The 19,589-nt window shown below is 35.8% G+C and overlaps 1 protein-coding gene across 2 annotated transcripts in view; it reads left to right on the forward strand.

The window, feature by feature from the left end:
* KBTBD3 (kelch repeat and BTB domain containing 3) overlaps positions 1-7,340 on the forward strand; it is a 50,135-nt gene extending 42,795 nt beyond the window's left edge. For both annotated transcript variants that reach the window (XM_027095705.1, XM_027095704.1), the window contains exons 2-3: positions 1,076-1,320; positions 5,459-7,340. In XM_027095705.1, coding sequence (XP_026951506.1) covers positions 1,088-1,320; positions 5,459-7,061 — 1,836 coding nt within the window. In that variant the 5' untranslated portion in view covers positions 1,076-1,087 and the 3' untranslated portion in view covers positions 7,062-7,340. The remainder of the gene's footprint in view (positions 1-1,075; positions 1,321-5,458) is intronic.
* Positions 7,341-19,589: the final 12,249 nt, after the last annotated feature.

The following is a 19,589-nucleotide window of genomic DNA, read 5'->3' on the forward strand; positions in this document are numbered from 1 at the left end:
CATGAGAGATAATAAATTGTTGTCTTAAGCCACTCAGTTTTGGGGTGATTTGCAAGGCAATAAATAACCAGAACAGAAGTATGCTAAGGAATCAAGGCTTCCTATTTTTCTGGCTCCCCTAGATCCCAATCTTCTTTTCTTTCTGTTTTCTACTTTCTTGCTTTTTGTGGTATAAACTTTTATGCTTAGAACTAAATTAGCAGTTTGGGAAAGTCACAGTTATCTGGCCTTCAAGTATCTTGGCTTTTTGACCTCATATTTAAAAGGCTTTCCTGCTTTCAGATAGGCCAAGTTGGACCAATGTTTGCCTTTTACTTCCTTAGTAAAGGCCATAACCAGTTAATACAATCTAATACCCTGATCTTTTTCAATCAGTTGTCTTTTTTTTTTTTTTTTTTTTTGCGGTATGCGGGCTTCTCACTGTTGTGGCCTCTCCCGTTGCAGAGCACAGGCTCCGGACGCGCAGGCTCAGCGGCCATGGCTCACGGCCCTAGCCGCTCCACGGCATGTGGGATCTTCCCAGACCGGGACACGAGCCCGCGTCCCCTGCATCTGCAGGCAGACTGTCAACCACTGCGCCACCAGGGAAGCCCCAATCAATTGTCTTTTAAAAGTCTAATCCCAGAAGACATATACCTATGCTTCAATATTAACATTTTAATCTCTACTTTGCTACCAGAAGAAAATGGATGGGAGGGAGAGGGATGTGTTGGGTAAATATTCAAATGATACCTGCTATATAAGCAATACCTCTTACATATAACAGACTAGTCATATACTCAGATCCTATATAAGTTATTTATACAACTTATAAATTGTGCTATTTAACACAGTTATATAGCCTTGAACTTTATCCCTTAATAATGTACTTTTTATTCCAGTGAGCTCAATATTTATAAAAATTTAAAAGGAATTTATTGCTAAATGTCAGGAAAACAAGTGTTTAGGACACGATTTACTATTATGATTGTTCTTAGTGAGCATTTTTTTGTGATTGACACTAAGAGGGCAAATTTTGGATCTGAAAATTTCATTAGGACTCTGTTACATCAGTGATTTGTTTTTTTCATTCCAGTTCTAAGAACAGATGGAAGTGGCTATGGATAATTCATATGATTTCAATCAACAAGGCTCATGTAATGGAATTCCATCTGAGAAGAAAAACAACTTCCTCGTGTCAGAAGATCATGGACAGAAAATCTTAAGTATACTACAGAATTTTCGAGAACAAAATGTCTTTTATGATTTCAAAATAATCGTGAAAGATGAAATAATCCCATGTCATCGTTGTGTGTTAGCAGCATGCAGTGACTTTTTCAGGTACTTTACCTTGTCTGTTTATCCCTCAGATTTTATGATACCACTAATTAAGTTATTTTTTACGGCTGTACTCAATTTCCCCCCACAGAACATGAAACAGTAATCTTTAATACTTAAAAAAAATAATTAGAACCTAGATTAACTAATGATTTTTGAATATGAAAATATAAGAGTACCTTTTTTAAAGTTCAAGTCTTCCCAGGCTAGGATTGGGAAGTTCTGTGGAACATTAGTCCCTTGAATTGTTCTGGAAAAATATTGTTTTGATCTGGGGTCAGTTTTGTTTGGGGGATCCCTGCACTGTATAATTTGGGAAAAGAGGAAAGGACAGATTGAGCAAAAATGGAAGCCAAGTTCAAAGAAAATGAGGAGTCTGAGAAGAAAATACATTTCAGTCATGTATTATATCCCATGGATTGTCCAGGAGAGAGGGACTCTAATGCAGAGAATTTCTCTTCACTTTAGCCAAGATAGTCCTACAGTAGGGAAAAGTACTTCCAGAACCATTTCTGGAGAGCACCCAACTTTTTCTGATTCTAATTCTGAATATAATTTGGTTCCCCATGTAGATCGTCCTACAAGGAATATCCTAGTCATGACACTGTAAGAATCCACTGTGATGACAGTGGGTTTCTGATTCTTAACAGTGATTAAGGGTCATGACCTTAGTACTGTGGTAACTGTATCAAGGTAATACCTGTGAGGCCTATTCATCAGACAGACAAACCTCTCTTGCTGACATCTTGACCTTCAGCCCTCCTAGTCATACTGCAATAAACTCAAATCCTAATTGCAGTATTTTGCATTATGTTCAGTTTTAGAAACAATTTTTATTCTAAGTAAGCAGGGGTTAAATCTCTTAACAAAACACCTGTTTCTGTAGGGTTTCCTGCTTTGAATTTGGGAGCAGTGGCTCAGTGCTGCATCACAGTTTACTGGGGACAAGGGGGGCTACAACTTTTACTAGCCTGTTGCCTAACTAGACTATATGTCTTCATGTATTCTTTTCATTTCTTCTCTCATGTATCCTAAGTTATTCTTCTTCAGACTCTACTGGGGCCCTAACTGTTCTTATGTTCTCCCACTCTGAGGTTCCGCTAGTTTCTTCCCACCTCTCTTCTAATCCACTTTTTCTTCCAAGTAACTTTCTTGCTCCCTTATCTTTCATATCACCTCTTCATCAGAGGAAGCTGTACAGTATAATGGTTAAGTACTTGGCCTCTTAATGCACATGCCCTAAATCTAAATCCCAGCTCCACCACTTACTAGGCTTGTGACCTTAGGTAAGTTACACAACCTCTTCAGGCTTCAGTTTCCTTATTTGTAAAAATTTAAGATAATAAAAATAGGACCTAACTCATAATGAGTGTTGAATGAAATATTGTGTATATATATATTTTTTGCGGTATGCGGGCTTCTCATTGTTGTGACCTCTCCCGCTGCGGAGCACAGGCTCCGGATGCGCAGGCCCAGTGGCCACGGCCCGCGGGCCTAACCGCTCCGCGGCATGTGGGATCCTCCCGGAGTGGGGCACGAACCCGTGTCCCCTGCATCGGCAGGCGGACTCTCAACCACTGCGCCACCAGGGAAGCCCAAAATAATGTATATTAATGATTATGTCAGTGCGCACTACATTCAATTAATGTTAGCTGCAATTATTATTATTTCCAAACCTAGCCAAAAAATGGAAATAATTTGGTATGAACACACAGTGTTATTTCTCCATAATGTTTTCATGTTAACAAAGTAAGAAATTCGTATAAGCATTTGAACTGGCAGTCCTCTACTCTTTATGTTGAAGTTATTTATTAATTAAATGTATTTGCACATATATTTGTCCATAGTACTTTGTTCAGCCTAGCTTTTTAGGGATCTACTTTCAATTTTTAAAAATGATTGTTAAAACAACATGTTTTTCAAAATTCGCATCTGTTTTGAAGTAAAACAAATGACAGTTTTATAATGACCTAGATCCTTTATTATATATAGTATTTTACTAAATGAGTATATAGTTCACATAAAAATATGTACAAATGTAGATAGAAAGTCTACATTATTTACACTCTTGTACGATAAGGCCACTAATTCATAATTTTGTGTTATGATCAAACTCACTGGAGTATTGGGATATAAACTCACAGAAATATTGGGGTATATAAAATTAAAATAGAAAATTACATAGTGCATGGTAAATGCCCTTTAAAATATTTTTGGAAAATTAAAATTATGATTGAGTGTAAAGTCACTGGAGACAAGATTCAAAAGGAATCACACGTATTGTGTAAACACTTTATGATAACATGGTAAATTTGAGATAGAAGTTAACTGGATACTTTAAAGATGAGTAGGATGAAATATAGAAATATATTACTTGTGTTTTCTCAAAGAAAATGTGGAAGTTGGTGGTAAATTAGAAATACATACAATTTTAGAAAACTTTTTTTCTTAAAATGATATTAATAATAGTTTGCATCAATTAACTTAGTTATTTCTCTCACAGCTCAGTGAAATAGGTACTACTAGTATCCCCATTTTCAGATGAAGAATTTGAAGCACAATCAAGTTGTTAACCTCCCCAAGGTCACACAGTTAATAAGTGGTATAGGCTAGATACCCACCCAGGCAGTCCTGTTCTAGAGGCCATGCTCTTATTATTACCCTAAACTGACTATAGATATCTTAATAATCTAATTATAACCACAGGTTAATGTTTCTAAGTTGATATACATTATTGAAATATCCTGCATAATGTGTAACATGTATAAATTTTTGTAACTCTATTTATTCGTTATTGTGTTAAAAAGTATTGAATACTCCTAGTAGAAAGGGGCGTTAGCATCCTTTTCCTAAGGAGTATTCTGTATTTGGAAGGCTCCTCATATTTTTCAGTTGGACACTTGTGCTGTAGTAACTTTAGCTACTCTCTATAGTAGACTTTAATAATGAAGTTTGGTTTTCCCCCAGAGTACTTGGGCGCCTGAGCACTACTCACAAAGGTGTCCTGGACAGTACTGGAACAAATACAAACCAGTATTAAACCAGGACCAAAATCAGATGATCTTTAGTCTTAATGAATGTTCAACTGGCAGTCTTTAGTTCTTTGTTGTAGCTCTTTCCTCTTTATCTTTATTTGCAGTTCTACTGAAAACCATCATAATGGGTTTGTTTAAAGTGTAAAAATGAATAACTCTGGATATGAAATTAATATAAGGATGGACAGCAATATTGATCTTACCAAAGCCAAATGTAAAATATATCTTAGTCTCCTGCCTAAATATTTCCGAATAATTTATATTTTTGCTTAAACTGAGCCAAAAAATTTCCTATTTCCTTAGAGTCTATCAGCTTTACCAGATGGGGATAAATTAGAACTTATTATGAAGAACTTTCAAGCTGGTCTAATTATTCAGATCTGGAGACCCGTCTCCATCTCTCAGTGGCTATTTCTACAAAAAACTTATTTTTAGCCTTTTTAGTTTGGTGTGGTACACTGTTGTTTAGTTTCATAAAATCATATTCCCTTTTTCCTAAAGTGCTGTATGAAATGTGTTTTTAGACATGTATTCAAGTTTATCTTATTTGGTGGATTTCCCCACACAGACAGAGTCATTGGAAACATCTGATATCTCACTGTATTCCATCTTTTACATATTTCACTGCTGCCAAATTGAAAATTATTTTGAAAAAGACTTTTAAATTCTAAACCCAGAAGCTTTTATATATTTTAAGTAATTTTAGTTATCACCTGCAGAGTTGATACTAAATTAACCCATAAGTAAATAAATTCAGCCATTAGAGAGATTTTACCCTAATTTTATGAATAATATATAAGAACATCGAATCAGATGCAAAATTTGAATCTTTTTGTAGCCTTTGGATCCATTGCTGTGGGTCAGCTATAATGTGTATATTTTGCAATATGGGAGTTATGTAATACGTATATTTTACAGATAAATCATATGGTCTCTAACTATTATAGATATTAAATTAATTTATTAGGATGCTTTAAAAATATATTTTGTAAATGTATTTTACATCAACCTAAGAGTAAAGGAAACCTCTTTAAGGTAATATTGAAAATTATCGTGGAATAAAATATTCCTGTTTATTTGTTCTCCTGTGTTCTTCATTTTTGCAGGGCTATGTTTGAAGTAAACATGAAAGAAAGAGATGGTGGAAGTGTTACCATTACTAATTTGTCCTCCAAAGCAGTAAAAGCATTTCTTGATTATGCCTATACTGGAAAAACAAAGATAACAGATGATAATGTGGAAATGTTCTTCCAGTTGTCATCATTTCTTCAAGTTTCCTTCTTGTCCAAAGCTTGCAGTGACTTTTTAATAAAAAGTATTAATCTTGTGAATTGTTTACAGTTATTATCTATATCAGATAGCTATGGTTCTGCCCGTTTGTTTGATCATGCTTTATACTTTGTACAACATCACTTTTCTTTATTATTTAAATCCAGTGATTTCTTAGAGATGAATTTTGGAGTACTGCAAAAATGTCTGGAATCAGATGAATTAAATGTTCCTGAAGAAGAAACTGTACTGAAAGTTGTCCTTAGTTGGACTAAACATAACTTAGAATCAAGGCAAAAGCATCTGCCTTATTTGATTAAAAAAGTAAGATTATATCAGTTATCTGAGGAGACACTTCAAGATTGTTTACTCAATGAAGAGTGTTTACTCAAAAGCACAAACTGTTTTGACATAATCATAGATGCAATTAAGTGTGTGCAAGGTTCTGGTGGACTTTTCCCTGATGCTCGACCATCCACAACTGAAAAATACATATTTGTTCACAAAACTGAGGAAAATGGAGAAGATCAATATACATTTTGCTATAATATTAAAAGTGATTCATGGAAGATACTGCCACAATCACACCTGATTGATTTGCCAGGATCTAGTCTGTCTAGTTATGGGGAGAAAATATTCTTGACAGGCGGTTGCAAAGGGCCGTGTTGTAGAACAGTTCGGCTTCATATTGCAGAGTCATATCATGATGCCACTGATCAAACCTGGTGCTACTGTCCGGTCAAAAATGATTTTTTCCTGGTATCAACTATGAAAACACCAAGAACCATGCATACATCAGTTATGGCTCTCAACAGATTATTTGTCATAGGTGGAAAGACTAGAGGATCCCAGGACATTAGAAGTCTCTTAGATGTTGAATCTTACAACCCTCTTTCCAAAGAATGGATATCTGTTAGCCCATTACCCAGGGGCATATACTATCCTGAAGCAAGTGCATGCCAAAATGTAATTTATGTTCTTGGATCAGAGGTAGAGATTACAGATGCTTTTAACCCATCACTTGATTGCTTTTTTAAATACAATGCTACAACTGATCAGTGGTCTGAACTAGTAGCAGAGTTTGGGCAGTTTTTTCATGCAACACTAATTAAAGCTGTCCCAGTAAACTGCACACTGTATATATGTGACCTTTCCACTTATAAGGTTTATAGTTTTTGTCCAGATACTTGTGTTTGGAAGGGTGAAGGGTCTTTTGAATGTGCAGGCTTCAACGCAGGTGCAGTTGGAATTGAAGATAAAATTTATATATTAGGTGGTGATTATGCACCAGATGAAATCACAGATGAAGTGCAGGTCTACCACAGCAGCAGGTCTGAGTGGGAAGAAGTTTCACCAATGCCAAGAGCCTTAACTGAATTTTACTGCCAGGTGATTCAGTTTAATAAATACAGGGACCCATGGTTTTCTAATCATTTCTAAAAGTAGTGTGTGATTAGGTATTCTAAAACTATTGCAGTTTTAGAAACCTGCAGTAAATTTATTAACCTTAATTATTGGTAAAACCGTCTTTACAGCTTAATAACATAAAATGCACCTTCTATGAGAGAATTACTATGAATGTATACCATATATGAATTAGCAGTTCCCAGAAACTTAAAATACAAAATAAATTTTACCAAAAATTATATTGTATTTAATTTAATCTTGGAGAGTCTAGAATATTACTATTTTCATATGTAAGTAAAATTCAGGCTTTGATGTTTTGATTTTTAAAGTACTTTATCCATGAAACACTAGTTAAAAACAAATCAAACTTCACAGAATTGTACAGTTAAGATGGGAGAAATCTCTCTAGGTAAAAATTATTTATTTACACTGTATTATATGAAGTGAAAAATAAATTAGAGTCGAGAATCCTATCTTGTTACTACAGGTATAAGAGTTGTCGAATTCCTATTTTTTCTGATCACTGGTTAGCTGCTTTTAAGCCCTTTCTTTTCTTTCACCATTTTTTAGTCAGAACATTTTCTGAAATGCAGTGTATTTCCCCAGGCTTCTAAACTGTACACTAAACATGGTTTAACTCTTTTCATGATTCGACTCTTCGTTAAGAGCATAATGTACTGTGCTGTATTGCCCTAATGCCATTGGCAGTTACTGAAATGTCTTAAAATTTGCTGATTCTATTAGTTTTCAGTGTTAGTTGGTTTCAGTTTTTAGCAGTATTATACCTTATTTTCTGGCTCAAGCTCAGTAAATTAACATTTTTGATTTAAATAATCAGTTCTAAGTTATACCTGACCTGAGTTTATCTTGACATGTAACCCATTTAGTGAAGTTCTTGGTTTCTGGGATTGTAGTCCTAAAATACTTTTTCTGTATCATTGCCAGTTTCCAATGTAAGTGAGGATGTAGAAAATCTGACCTCTAGATAAGTGGACCACTATTGTTGGCATTTCTTAAACTTTTACATGTACAAATTTGAGTTACAATAAGAAATTTCAGCGTTTAAATTAGTACCATATCAGTTTTCTGTGATGATATATACCAGCTGTAAAGTGCTGTGTATGTTTACTACTTCAGTAAATTATTCACAGTGAATTATTTTCTAAATTTAAAAATATGACTAGGCTTTTGGTATTGATAGTAGTATTTGAAACTTGCGTCTTGTTAGATGTTTCATCATCTTTAACCCAAACAATGAAAGAGTGTTACTCATCCTTGTTTTCAGCTAAGATGATTCTGCCTTGTAAGAGGATATGTTTCTTTATCAGTTTTACAGATATAGGTATTTTAGGTTTTAAGATACCTGACTTATATCTCAGGTAATGTGCAGGTTGTATTTCTGTGGAATCAAATGTAGATTCCCACACACTGTAGTAAATGTTAATCTGTTGTAAATGTACATATTCTTTAGAAGTGGAAATATACTTAAATGAAGGTCCTTTTATTTTACTATATAAATTTTTGCAATCATAAGTTTCAAATATATTTTTTAAAATAGAACAGAATATTAGACTGAATTATCGTGCAAGTCCAAAATCAGGGATTGTCTGTAATCAGATGACAGTTGCATAAAAAGTATTCTGTAGAATTGGTGGTTTCCTACCTTAGTTGGCTCTGCCCTTTCCTCTGTGTGTGTATTGTGTGTGTAAGAAAAAAAGAAAATTCAATGGAGGCTTTCTTTTACGTGTTACGTGGCATTCTGGAAACAAGTTATTTGAGAAAGACCATAACACAGTGGGGACTAAATTGTTAACTTAAGCATATATAAACAAATATTTCCAGAAAGGGAGAACTAAAGCAAAATAGAATCCATTCCTGATCTTGTTTCATTAATTTTATCTTGATTTCTACCATTCTTGTCATTGGCCATTGATTTCTGATGTTACTAGAAATATCCTTGTTATCAAGGCCTAGGTGACTCCCTCTGTATTTGATTTAATACACTTTCTAACGCACAAGGCTTTCTGCTTTAGTTTCTACAATTGCTGCAGGTTACTTGTTAATCACTTTCACTTATTGCCATCCCTTTACATCTGTACCTGAGTGCTCTTCATCAGTTATAACTGCAAGAAAAGTAGTCTGTCTAGTCATAAAACCCCAAACTCTTCCTTTACTTACTGTTCTTTTTCCTTGGCACCATAGCAATCTGTGCTGGGCTTGGCTCTGTTAATAATTGATCTTGTTCTCTCTAATTTTGCATCATCTGGTAAAGGTAACAGTTTCATTTGATCTATCAAATGGTTGTTGAAAATGGTTCTGGGTGTTCAAAATCCTCAAGGAACCGAATCACATACACACATTGTCAGTGACTGAACTGGTATTATTGATATCTTTCCGATCTTGCCAATCACTGCAGCTTCACTAAGAACCATATATATTATTCTGGCCTTACCCTCCATTCTGGATTTCTGACATGCAAATCTCAGTGCTCTCTCAAGTCTATTCTCAGTACCCAGAAGGAGCCGTCTTTCCTGTCTGTAAGGTTAGGAAATAATATCCCTTTATGACTTCTTCCCTTAGTCTTCTTTTTTTTTTTCTTTAAAGTCTGCTTCCCTTTCATTATCATCCTTCAGCCAGTGCTGCAGTGTAAGATACAAAATAATTATGCTCATTATCCAGATTGCTTTCATTCTTGTGGAAAAATTCTAATTAACATTTCTAAATCCTTTATCATTTGTCTGGGTCCACTACATTTGGCTTATGCATGCAAAAAATTTCCAATATTGTAATGTCTTCTAAAATTGAAAGTAGGTATGTGTCACTATTAAATATAAAAAAGGTTAAATTCAACATTTATACGAGATCAAAGTTAATGAACATTTTTAGAGCAATCTTCAAACTTGATTTACAATGTGGAGCACCTTTTGTTCATCTATTGCCTGTGAGACTAAGCAGTATGAAGAATATTTGCCTAATCAAAATTTACTGCATTCCCATAACACTCAACTCTGGTGTGGGGAGGGAAAGAGGTCTTTATCACAGCAGTATTCATTATATGTTACCCTTGAAAGCTAGAATATTATTTGAGAGCAACCACATCCTGTAACATGATTCAATTTTTCCCAGATACCAAGAAGAGCAATTGAATACATGTACAGGGTACCTAGCTCAAGGCATATGATTTGAAAATCAGAGTCAAGTATAGAGGGAGACATCTGTTTACCTTTTGAGATTTGGAAGCAATAAATGTAATGATTAAACATATTGTTGAATACATGATATTACTTTTAGATCATCATTCTCAGTTTAATTGGATCCAATGTTTGGAAACTCGTATGTCTAGAATTAAATGTGTTAAGACTCAAAAATGTCTTCCAATGGGCAGCTCTTGAGAGCAACCTAAAAACAAAAGCTGAAATTTATAAGGAAGGAGATTTCTGTTCAACATAAGAAACAATTTTACTCCACTTTATAAAGCCATATTTAGAATAAGACTAGTTATCAAAGACTGTGGCATATGGCAGATAGATGATTAGCCCAAATAAATTCCTACACAGGAGTATACAACCAAAGATTTCTACATTCTATTTACACATTTTGATCTTAATAGTTTTCTGACTCTTGACTAATTTCTTCCTCCTTCAGTTTATTTAGCGTTTAGGCATTCTGAGTAACTTGATTTCAATGATTCTGCATACTCAAGATTTCAATAAGACATGAATCTTAAAATTACATCATTTTAGGAGCATTCTTGTTGAAGGAAACTTGTTCTTTTTTTTTTAATCACTCAGGAAGAAGTCTGTAAAGGGTGCTGACATTTATAGTGAGCTGCTAATAGGGATTTTTCCTTCTGTCTACTGTAAGTGCACATTTGTTTTATAGTGAATAGAAGCTGAAAGACCAGTACCTAAATTTCTCCTGAATTGTTCTTATTTCACTGCAAATGGAGCTATATAGCTAAATGTAATGATTCTAATTAAAGATTATGTGATTTGAAAGAATATCTTTACATCTTAAAAATCTATATATGTTTATAAATTATATTTGATGGCACTATGATGCTTAATCAAATTTAATCTATAAATAGGGAATTTAATCACAGTATGATATTACTAATCAAAAGATAACTTTTCTAAATCATAGATTCATATTCAAACTTGAAAATAACCTTAGAATCTAATACAGTTTCCAACCTTGTATAGAAAGCCCCTCTAAATTCTAAAATACCCTTGACAGATGATTTTTTTTTCAAAATCTAATTCAGTTCTTTCAGGGTAAAGAGCTCACTACCTCCATTTTTGAACAGTTCTGTTAGAAAGTTCTTCCTACCATTGAAAGCAACTCTGCCTACCTGTAATAACTTTCAATCCCTGGTCCTAGGTTGCTGTCTCCAAGTATTGGAAACAGCATGTCTTCCATTCCTCTAAAATCAAGTCCTCACTTTCCTTCTTGTTCAAATGCTTAACACTTTAAAACTTGCCACAATGGCCAGGATTACATGCCTTCACCTTGTACAGTTGCCTCAGAGAATCTATCCTAGCTCTATTGCTTTTTTGGTGTGTTGAGCATAACCAGCATTGCAGAATCTCTTGATAATGCAATCATCTCATTCCCTTAACCAGTTCTCTAGCTCTTATAAATCCAATATCGGCTAGAGCCTTGCTGTATCTCTCTCCTTCTACCCCCTGTCAACATAATCACAAACATATACTTTCTGAGAGAGGAATTCTAAAGCCAAATTTTAGTGTCTTTTGATCATTTGTCATTGGATATGGTTTTCAGAATTTTAAAAGCGTTTCTAAAAGAGACCCTAAAAAGTATACAAAAAATAGAAACCAAAGCAGTCACATCCTTCGTAGTTAATGAAGGGACAATTTGCTCACAAATGAATAAAAACAATTTGCTCACAAATGAAAAAAACATTATGATAACAATCTAAGTTTGGAGATTCATCTGTGCTGATTGTTCAGTTGGATAGAGCATGATAATTCCATAAAACAATGCCATTATTAAATAACTCTATGGGTCAGTTAGCTTTATTCATCTCATTAACTTTGACAACACTCTCAGTCATATCTAACTAGCTCAACAAATTATGCTATTGGTTCCAAGGGTAACAAGGTTGCTGGAATAACTCCGAGTACATTCTCTGAGTATCACATTGTGGTGTAAATATTTCTTTACATGTCTGACTTCCTTACTTAATTGGAAACTCTTAGGAATAGGGACATATATTTATCATTTCTGGACCTAGCAATTAGCACAGTGCTTGCATATAATAAGGCATTTAATAAACTAACATTCTATTAAGCCAATATATGAAGCAAAATTTATTATAGTTATATTGTTATTGAATGGATTCGATATAAATGTACATTTTGCAATTTATTTTCATGTACAAAAGAAATTAATTTACATTAGGATTTTACATTTAAGAATTCTTCACATTGTACTTTAGTTATCTACTAATGTATGTGTTAATTCTTTTTGTAGTATTTGATATCTTGCTCATGTTCAAAGTCTGGGCTAGGTAATTTATACAACTTTTTGTTAGTATATGTTGTATATTAATTTTTGTTAGTATATGGAAAAGTTAATAATGAAGTATTTTTTATTTGAGAATGAAATTGCATTACACAGCACATTGCCCTCATTTGGAGAACATGTATAGTTGGTTGTATAGTCATATAGTATATGTATATTTGGTTCTTGAAAGTGAAATTATACTTTAAAATAATTTATTTCCTTAATTTTTTAGTGCTTGAGATTATTCTCTGAATTTTAATTATAATATTTAATTCTGTGTTTCCTTCCAAATGCAATAATAGATAAGACAATGACTGAAAGTTTCATTAGTAAACATGCAACACCCATTTCTCCTACAAGAGCATAATAGCTCTAGTGACTTTTTTCCCACTTGGGGAGACTGTTCAAAGCTACTTACATTGCATACTTAAGTGATTTACTTCATTTCCTGTTAGTAGAATATGGGCTTTTGCCATATGCTGTGAGACATAAAATCAGCATTTTTGCAAGTCCATGTTAACCATATTAACATGTAGTAAAACATTTCAATTATATAAAATAATTATTAATGTATTAAAGTGTATCTCAGAAAAGAATATATATATTCTGTTTGTATTTATTGTTATTAGAAATAAAAAAGGTAGAAAAAGGTGGATGCTAAAGCTTTCATTTTCTTGCCACCCCCTTCCCCAGATGCTCTGAGTAGCTCTAATGAGTCTCAGAATTCCTGAGAGAGTAGTGGTGGTGGCGGGTTACTGTCAGAAGGGGCTCTGTAGCTATGATGACATATCCAGCAACATAGACTTCAAGGTGGACATCCTGGTCTGAACAAATAGAATACAGCTAGATCTCAAATGAGTCATAGGTGGGGAGAGACCTCGAGGTTCTGACTGAACTAACAAAGAACAGACAAATGTCCATGAGCCACAAATGAAAGCAGTAGAAGCTAGCTGAAGGTACAGGGTCAGGCACTGTCCAACCCTGCTTCACTGGACATCAGCCTCACAAGAATCAGCCAGCTGCCAGGGTATAAGCCTTGTTCCTACCTCATGTGTCCAAATGCTCGGGGGAAGCTAGTGAAGGGGTCCAGAGTCTGAGAGACTAAGCCGTACCATAAAAAGACTTTTAAAATGTTTACGTTGGACATTTGCTCTCTTAATTCCAGTTCGTATAATTTTTCCTCTTTCTGGACAGGCCCACTTGCTATCATGTTTCTGGTTTTCCCATGCAATGAGTTGTGATTTACTAAACAACCTTGGAGCCCAAGCCCTCTTCTGGACTACTGCTCAGGTTGAAACAGAGTTCATCTTTGAAAACCCAACCCTTAAAAAAATCAACTGTCCCTATCCCACATGCTTGCATAAACCTAGTTACTTTCTCTGAATTTCTTAGGCTCTCTTAGCAAATCCTTGGTCCCACCTTATTGCTCCAGACTTAACCTTTATTACCTCCAATTCTCCATGTGCTTCAGATTTCTGTAGTTTACTTTGCCATCAAATATTGACTCATCACCTTCTCTTTAATCCCCCTAGACAGAAGCCTTTAACAAAGTTAATTTAAAATGTAAGGATATTGTAGGGAATTTACCTTTTACCAGGTTATTGGGGATGCTCCCCTCAAAGGAGAAGTCTCCTCTCTTGGTGAACATTTTAACACTTGCTAGCTTTCCTCTCAAGTCAATTAAACAGAAATGTTAATAATCTCGGTCTGATGCATTGGCATTTGAAGTTCTTTCCCTAAATTCTGAACTGCCTGAATTTGTCCCTTTCTCTCCACTACAGGAGAAAAGCCCCTTAATGACAAAATTTAATCTCCATATTCACAGAAAATAAGTTGCAAAACCCATTTAAACTAGCAGTTTGTCCCCTTTCCAACCACTAAGTAACTAAGAGTTAATATTGTGCTACAGGCTCTTATGCAGTTACAGTATGTTACAAATATGTTTTGTCAAAAACTATTTGTAGGGCTTCCCTGGTGGCGCAGTGGTTGAGAGTCTGCCTACCGATGCAGGGGACATAGGTTCGTGCCCCGGTCCGGGAAGATCCCACATGCCACGGAACGGCTAGGCCCGTGAGCCATGGCCACTGAGCCTGTGCGTCCGGAGCCCGTGCTCCACAACGGAAGAGGCCACAAACTATTTGTAGCAATTTAGCCAATATACAGATTTTAATAGATTTATATGTGTATTTTTCAAAGAAAATAATAATCCTAAAAAGTAATTATTCTTTTCACTATGAATATGGAGTTTCAAAATAATGTTTATAAAGTGTTTTGAGGTTTTTGAAACTACAAAATATCGAATTTTTAGGCAATGTGGCACTAAACCAATCTACCTAATGAACATTAATTAATCAAACTTCAGGTTATTTTAATTATTTTTATTTATGTTTATAAAACCCATGTTTCCAGGATAAAGTTTTTTTGCACTTATTAAATTTTGCAATTCTAAAGACTTCTATAAAGCTTAATGAAACTAATCCCAAGATAGCAAACTTAAAATTCATGAAAAACTTAAGAAATTTGTGGGACCTATCTTAAAATAGAATTTAAGCATAAATATTGAACAGATCATCCTAGTATTTACAGTGTTAGATATCACTGGACCTGATAAATATTTTTGCATTTCTTCCAAGTTCAGGGCTTGTTTAAACTGATTTTGCTCTAGTAGTCATTAGTGAATCTTCCATGGGAAGTTATTTACCCTTACCTAACCTTGACCAAAACATATGGTGCAAAATTAGTTTAAAATTTTCAATCAAGAAAAGCCTTTCTCTGGGGCCTTTTCAGATTTAAAAATCCAATTAGCTTAATTTTTTCCTTTTAGAGATTAACCACACTTTTATGCTATGAAACATTAATTGGAATTCAAGCTATAGCTCTTTTTTAAACAAACTTTCAACAAATCAGTAAATTTTTTCTTTTACAAATAGTATTCACCTTGTATCTATTCCTGAAGGAATAAAATATACCACAATATTCTTCCATTTAAATACAATTCACACTTCTCTTACAAGCACAAATTAATGAGCACTCTTGTTTCTAGGAATTTTCACAAAGAGAATTATTCGGTAGTTCAAAGCATCTAAATTTCTTCCCTTGATAAATGAAGTATTGAAGCTCTAACCAATAATTATTTTTATGGGATGTCTACCCAGGAATATATGTGTCAGGCAGTATTGCTTAAACTTGCTTCGAAAAACATATCTGGGAGTCTGTTAAAAATACCGAATCCAGGACCTTACTCGTAGGGATTTTCAGTTAGTAAGTCTAATAGATTCGGGTCCTAGGAACTAATATTTTTAACAAGCACTGCAAAATATTCTTATCAGTAAGCAGGCCTGGAAACATACTGGGGTAGAGATTGAGAGCCCAGCTCTCAAGTCAGGCAGGTCTGGGTTTATATCTCAGATCCACCACAGAGTGGTTTAAAAGCTGTATAAGCTTGAGCAAGTTACTTAAACATTCTGTGCCCCCAGGTTTTTTATTGGCAAAATTGAGATAATAGTTGTACCTCCCACAAAATGTTGTTGTGAGAATTAGATCAAATAATGCAGGTGACATGCTTGGCAATAGGAGATGTTCGATAAATGTCTTTTGTCTCCTCTCTTTTTTCATGTTTGATTTCAGCAGAAGCCATCTTCCCCTAACTCTCCAACATGCTACCACAGCCTTACATTCTACAATTAGAGATAAAATTTTAAATCTGAAAAGTACCCAAATCTACCTTGGCAGAGGGAATTGATGGGACAAAGTAAAACTTTGCCTAATACACAGTTTAGCTTTGACTTGGCCCTAACCATTCCCTCTTAGGCTCAACCATGGGTATCTCATTTATTAATTTATTCATTTAACAACCATTTCTTGAGTTGCTAATGTGTGTCATCAGTATACTAGGCTTGAGGGTACAATAGCAAGAAAATCAGATGTGTTCCCTATTCTCCTTGGACTCACTAAGTATTCTGCTGCTTCTGCAAGTCCCTCCAGATTTGTTTTGCCTGATCTCTATTGATAACAAACACTTTCAGTTTGGCCCCATTTTTGTTTTCCACTCTCTCTTTCAGGGCCTTGTGCCTTAGTAAGTTCTTTGGCTTCCACATCTGCTCTGCCCAGATGAGAATTCCCTTTTTCTCCTTGGCCCACATCTCTCAAGTTCAACAGTGGCTCCTGTGGCTGATGCCAGATGGAGAATGAAGCCCAGATCTCCTGTATACACATGAGCAGAGGGTCAGACAACCAGATTACAGAACCTAAAGCAGTCATAAAATGGGTGAGAGCTCTTAGAAGTCTACAAGGAATTTCAAATCTATTGAATGTTTTATTTTCACAAACTGAAATGTAGAAGAATGTATAAATCTTTGAACACAATTCAAAAAGTTTTTTCTCATTCGTTTCCCACCCTGGTATATGTATTCAGCCCTATGTAACATGTCATGTTGACAGACTCTCATATATCATGCAGAGTACTATTTTAATAGTTTTTCACCTGGTAAATTAAGATTACCATTTCTCACCAGTTCCCCAAGCATTCAGTTTCCCCCTCACCGAAATAACACAGACTTAAGAAAATGTGCAGAGGTCAGCTTATTGATATTTAGAAATACAAAATGAGAATGGTCAGTCATGAAAAATTGCACTTATGTATAATGATCCCTCTCATTAATAATTTGAGTCCACCTCGATCTTGCAAATGTAATTAATGCAGCATCAGGGGAGTAAACGAAAGCAGAGGCAAGTAGTATAAATTCCATGTGACCAGGAATACTGATGATAAAATGCAGTCAGGACCTCAGTAGTAAGGGGAGGGCTGAAGGATAGAAACTAGTGATTGTATAAGAAGAGTTCGATCAGCAGCTGCTGTAAGTTGTCATTCCTCAACCCTGTTCTGCTCAGCCAACATCTCTAGCCTTAAGTGGGCTACACTTACATATGGCCAGGAATTATGACAATCTATGTCTTTGAGTGGGGGAAAAAAGGCAGAAGGATATATTATGGGAAATAAGAGGGGTCTGGACTTACAAGTTTTGTTGAGTCCAAAGAATAGACACTCAAATCCAGTGGCTGGGGCCCAGATTTCCTTGTTATAAACTTCCGTTGTATCATAGAGATCTCTCTGAACAGGGGTGAGAAGCTTGCACATGAAGACCCTAATGCTTAATAAATGAAAATGGTTCTTTCTACTTTGAGTGCCTCGATTTATTTAGCTGGGCCTAGGTGCAGTCCACACTTCTGCAGAATAACAGTGTCATAGTTTGAATGGAAAAGCACATGGCATTAAGGTGTCACATAAAAAAGGCCAGCTGGGGCTTCCCTGGTGGCGCAGTGGTTGAGAGTCCGCCTGCCGATGCAGGGGACACGGGTTTGTGCCCCGGTCCGGGAAGATCCCACATGCCGCGGAGTGGCTGGGCCTGTGAGCCGTGGCCGCTGAGCCTGCGCGTCCGGATCCTGTGCTCTGCAATGGGAGAGGCCACAGCAGTGAGAGGCCCGCGTACCGCAAAAAAAAAAAAAAAAAAAAAAAAAAGGCCAGCTGGCTACCCCAGACAGGTCCTCATAGGATGGCAGGACTTTTTTGCCACCATGTCTATATCAGTTACCTATTGCTACATAACAAACTACCTCAAATCTAATGGCTTAAACAATCCTATTGCTCAATGATTCTATAGGTCAGGAATTTGGACAGGGCTCAGAAGGGGCATCTTATCTTTGTTCTACATGGGCTGGATAAATTCACATAGGGATGGAGGCCTCACACATCTGGTACCTTTGTGCTATCAGTCAATGGGACAGCTCAGTTCTCTTCCCTGGGGCTTCTCTCTTTGTGTAGTCTCTTTCCTCTAGGGCTGCACTGTCTAATATGGTAAGCACTATCCACATGTGGCTATTTACATCAAAAATTATATTAATCAAAATGTTTTAAAATTAAAAATGTAGTTTCTGAATTACAAGTCACACTTCAAGTACTCAGTAGTTATGTGTGGCTAGTGGATGCCACATTGGACAATATAGAGTATTTCCATCATAGCAGAAATTTCTGTTAGAAAGCACTGCTCTAGGGCCTTTCTCTCCATGTGGCTCCAGCAGGATAGCCTGAACTTCTTTCTGTGGTACCTGGCTTCTCTCTAACCTAGCTATGACAGCATAGCTACAGAGCCTCAAGACATGGGCTCAGACGTCCCAGACACCACTTCTATATTTATTGGTCAGGGCAATTCACAAAACAACACAGATTTAAGAGGTGGGAAATAGACTCCATAGCACATAGCAAAGACATATTGTAAAGGGTACAGAAACAAAGAGGTATGATTTATTGCGTGTCATTTCTAACAATCTACCAACATATCAAATCCAATTCTGAGTTCTCTCTAGGAAGTACTCACAGGTCAGAATCTGGACTCCTTTGAGCCTCTTCTCTCTTTACTCACATTCTCTGCACTATTTTTGGCGGCCGTATTCTCTCAGACCTCTGCTTCTATATCCTCTCTTTCTCCCTTACCATTGCAAGATAAAATTACATCATATGGTAAAAATTGCTTAAATTCCATTGTCAAAGTTTATGATCACTGCCATGCTTACACGGCATGCTCAAATCCTTTGCCCCTCTCTTGCTTTGTCATACTTACTGCACAAAATCAAAACTGAAGTGATCTGATGAGAACTTCTATAAATTCCCACCACCAACCACATCTACCCACCTCCTGGCATCTTTGTTCATATACTCAGTATTCCCCCTCTTTACAATAGATGAACTGTCCTTGTGGACACTCCCTGCTTGTGAGTAGATCAAATCCCCTCTCACTTCAACAATTCTTCCCCCTTTCTCCTTCAGCATCCCCATTTTCATGCATCATTTCCACCAGCATACAAACATGTTGATTCCATATACCTTCCAGCAACTGCCCCATTTCAACTGCATCCATTTTTTCATCTTTCTTCTCTGAGGATTTTGCCAATCATTTCACCAAAGCTGCTTTTGTTAAGGCCATCAGTGGCCGCATGATACTTCTTGATACCTGAATTATCAGCAGCGTTTTATCCAGT

The sequence above is a fragment of the Aethalodelphis obliquidens genome, unplaced genomic scaffold, assembly GCF_003676395.1.
Source record: "Aethalodelphis obliquidens isolate GAN/ISIS:26980383/991018 unplaced genomic scaffold, ASM367639v1 scaffold93, whole genome shotgun sequence".
NCBI lineage: Eukaryota > Metazoa > Chordata > Mammalia > Artiodactyla > Delphinidae > Aethalodelphis > Aethalodelphis obliquidens.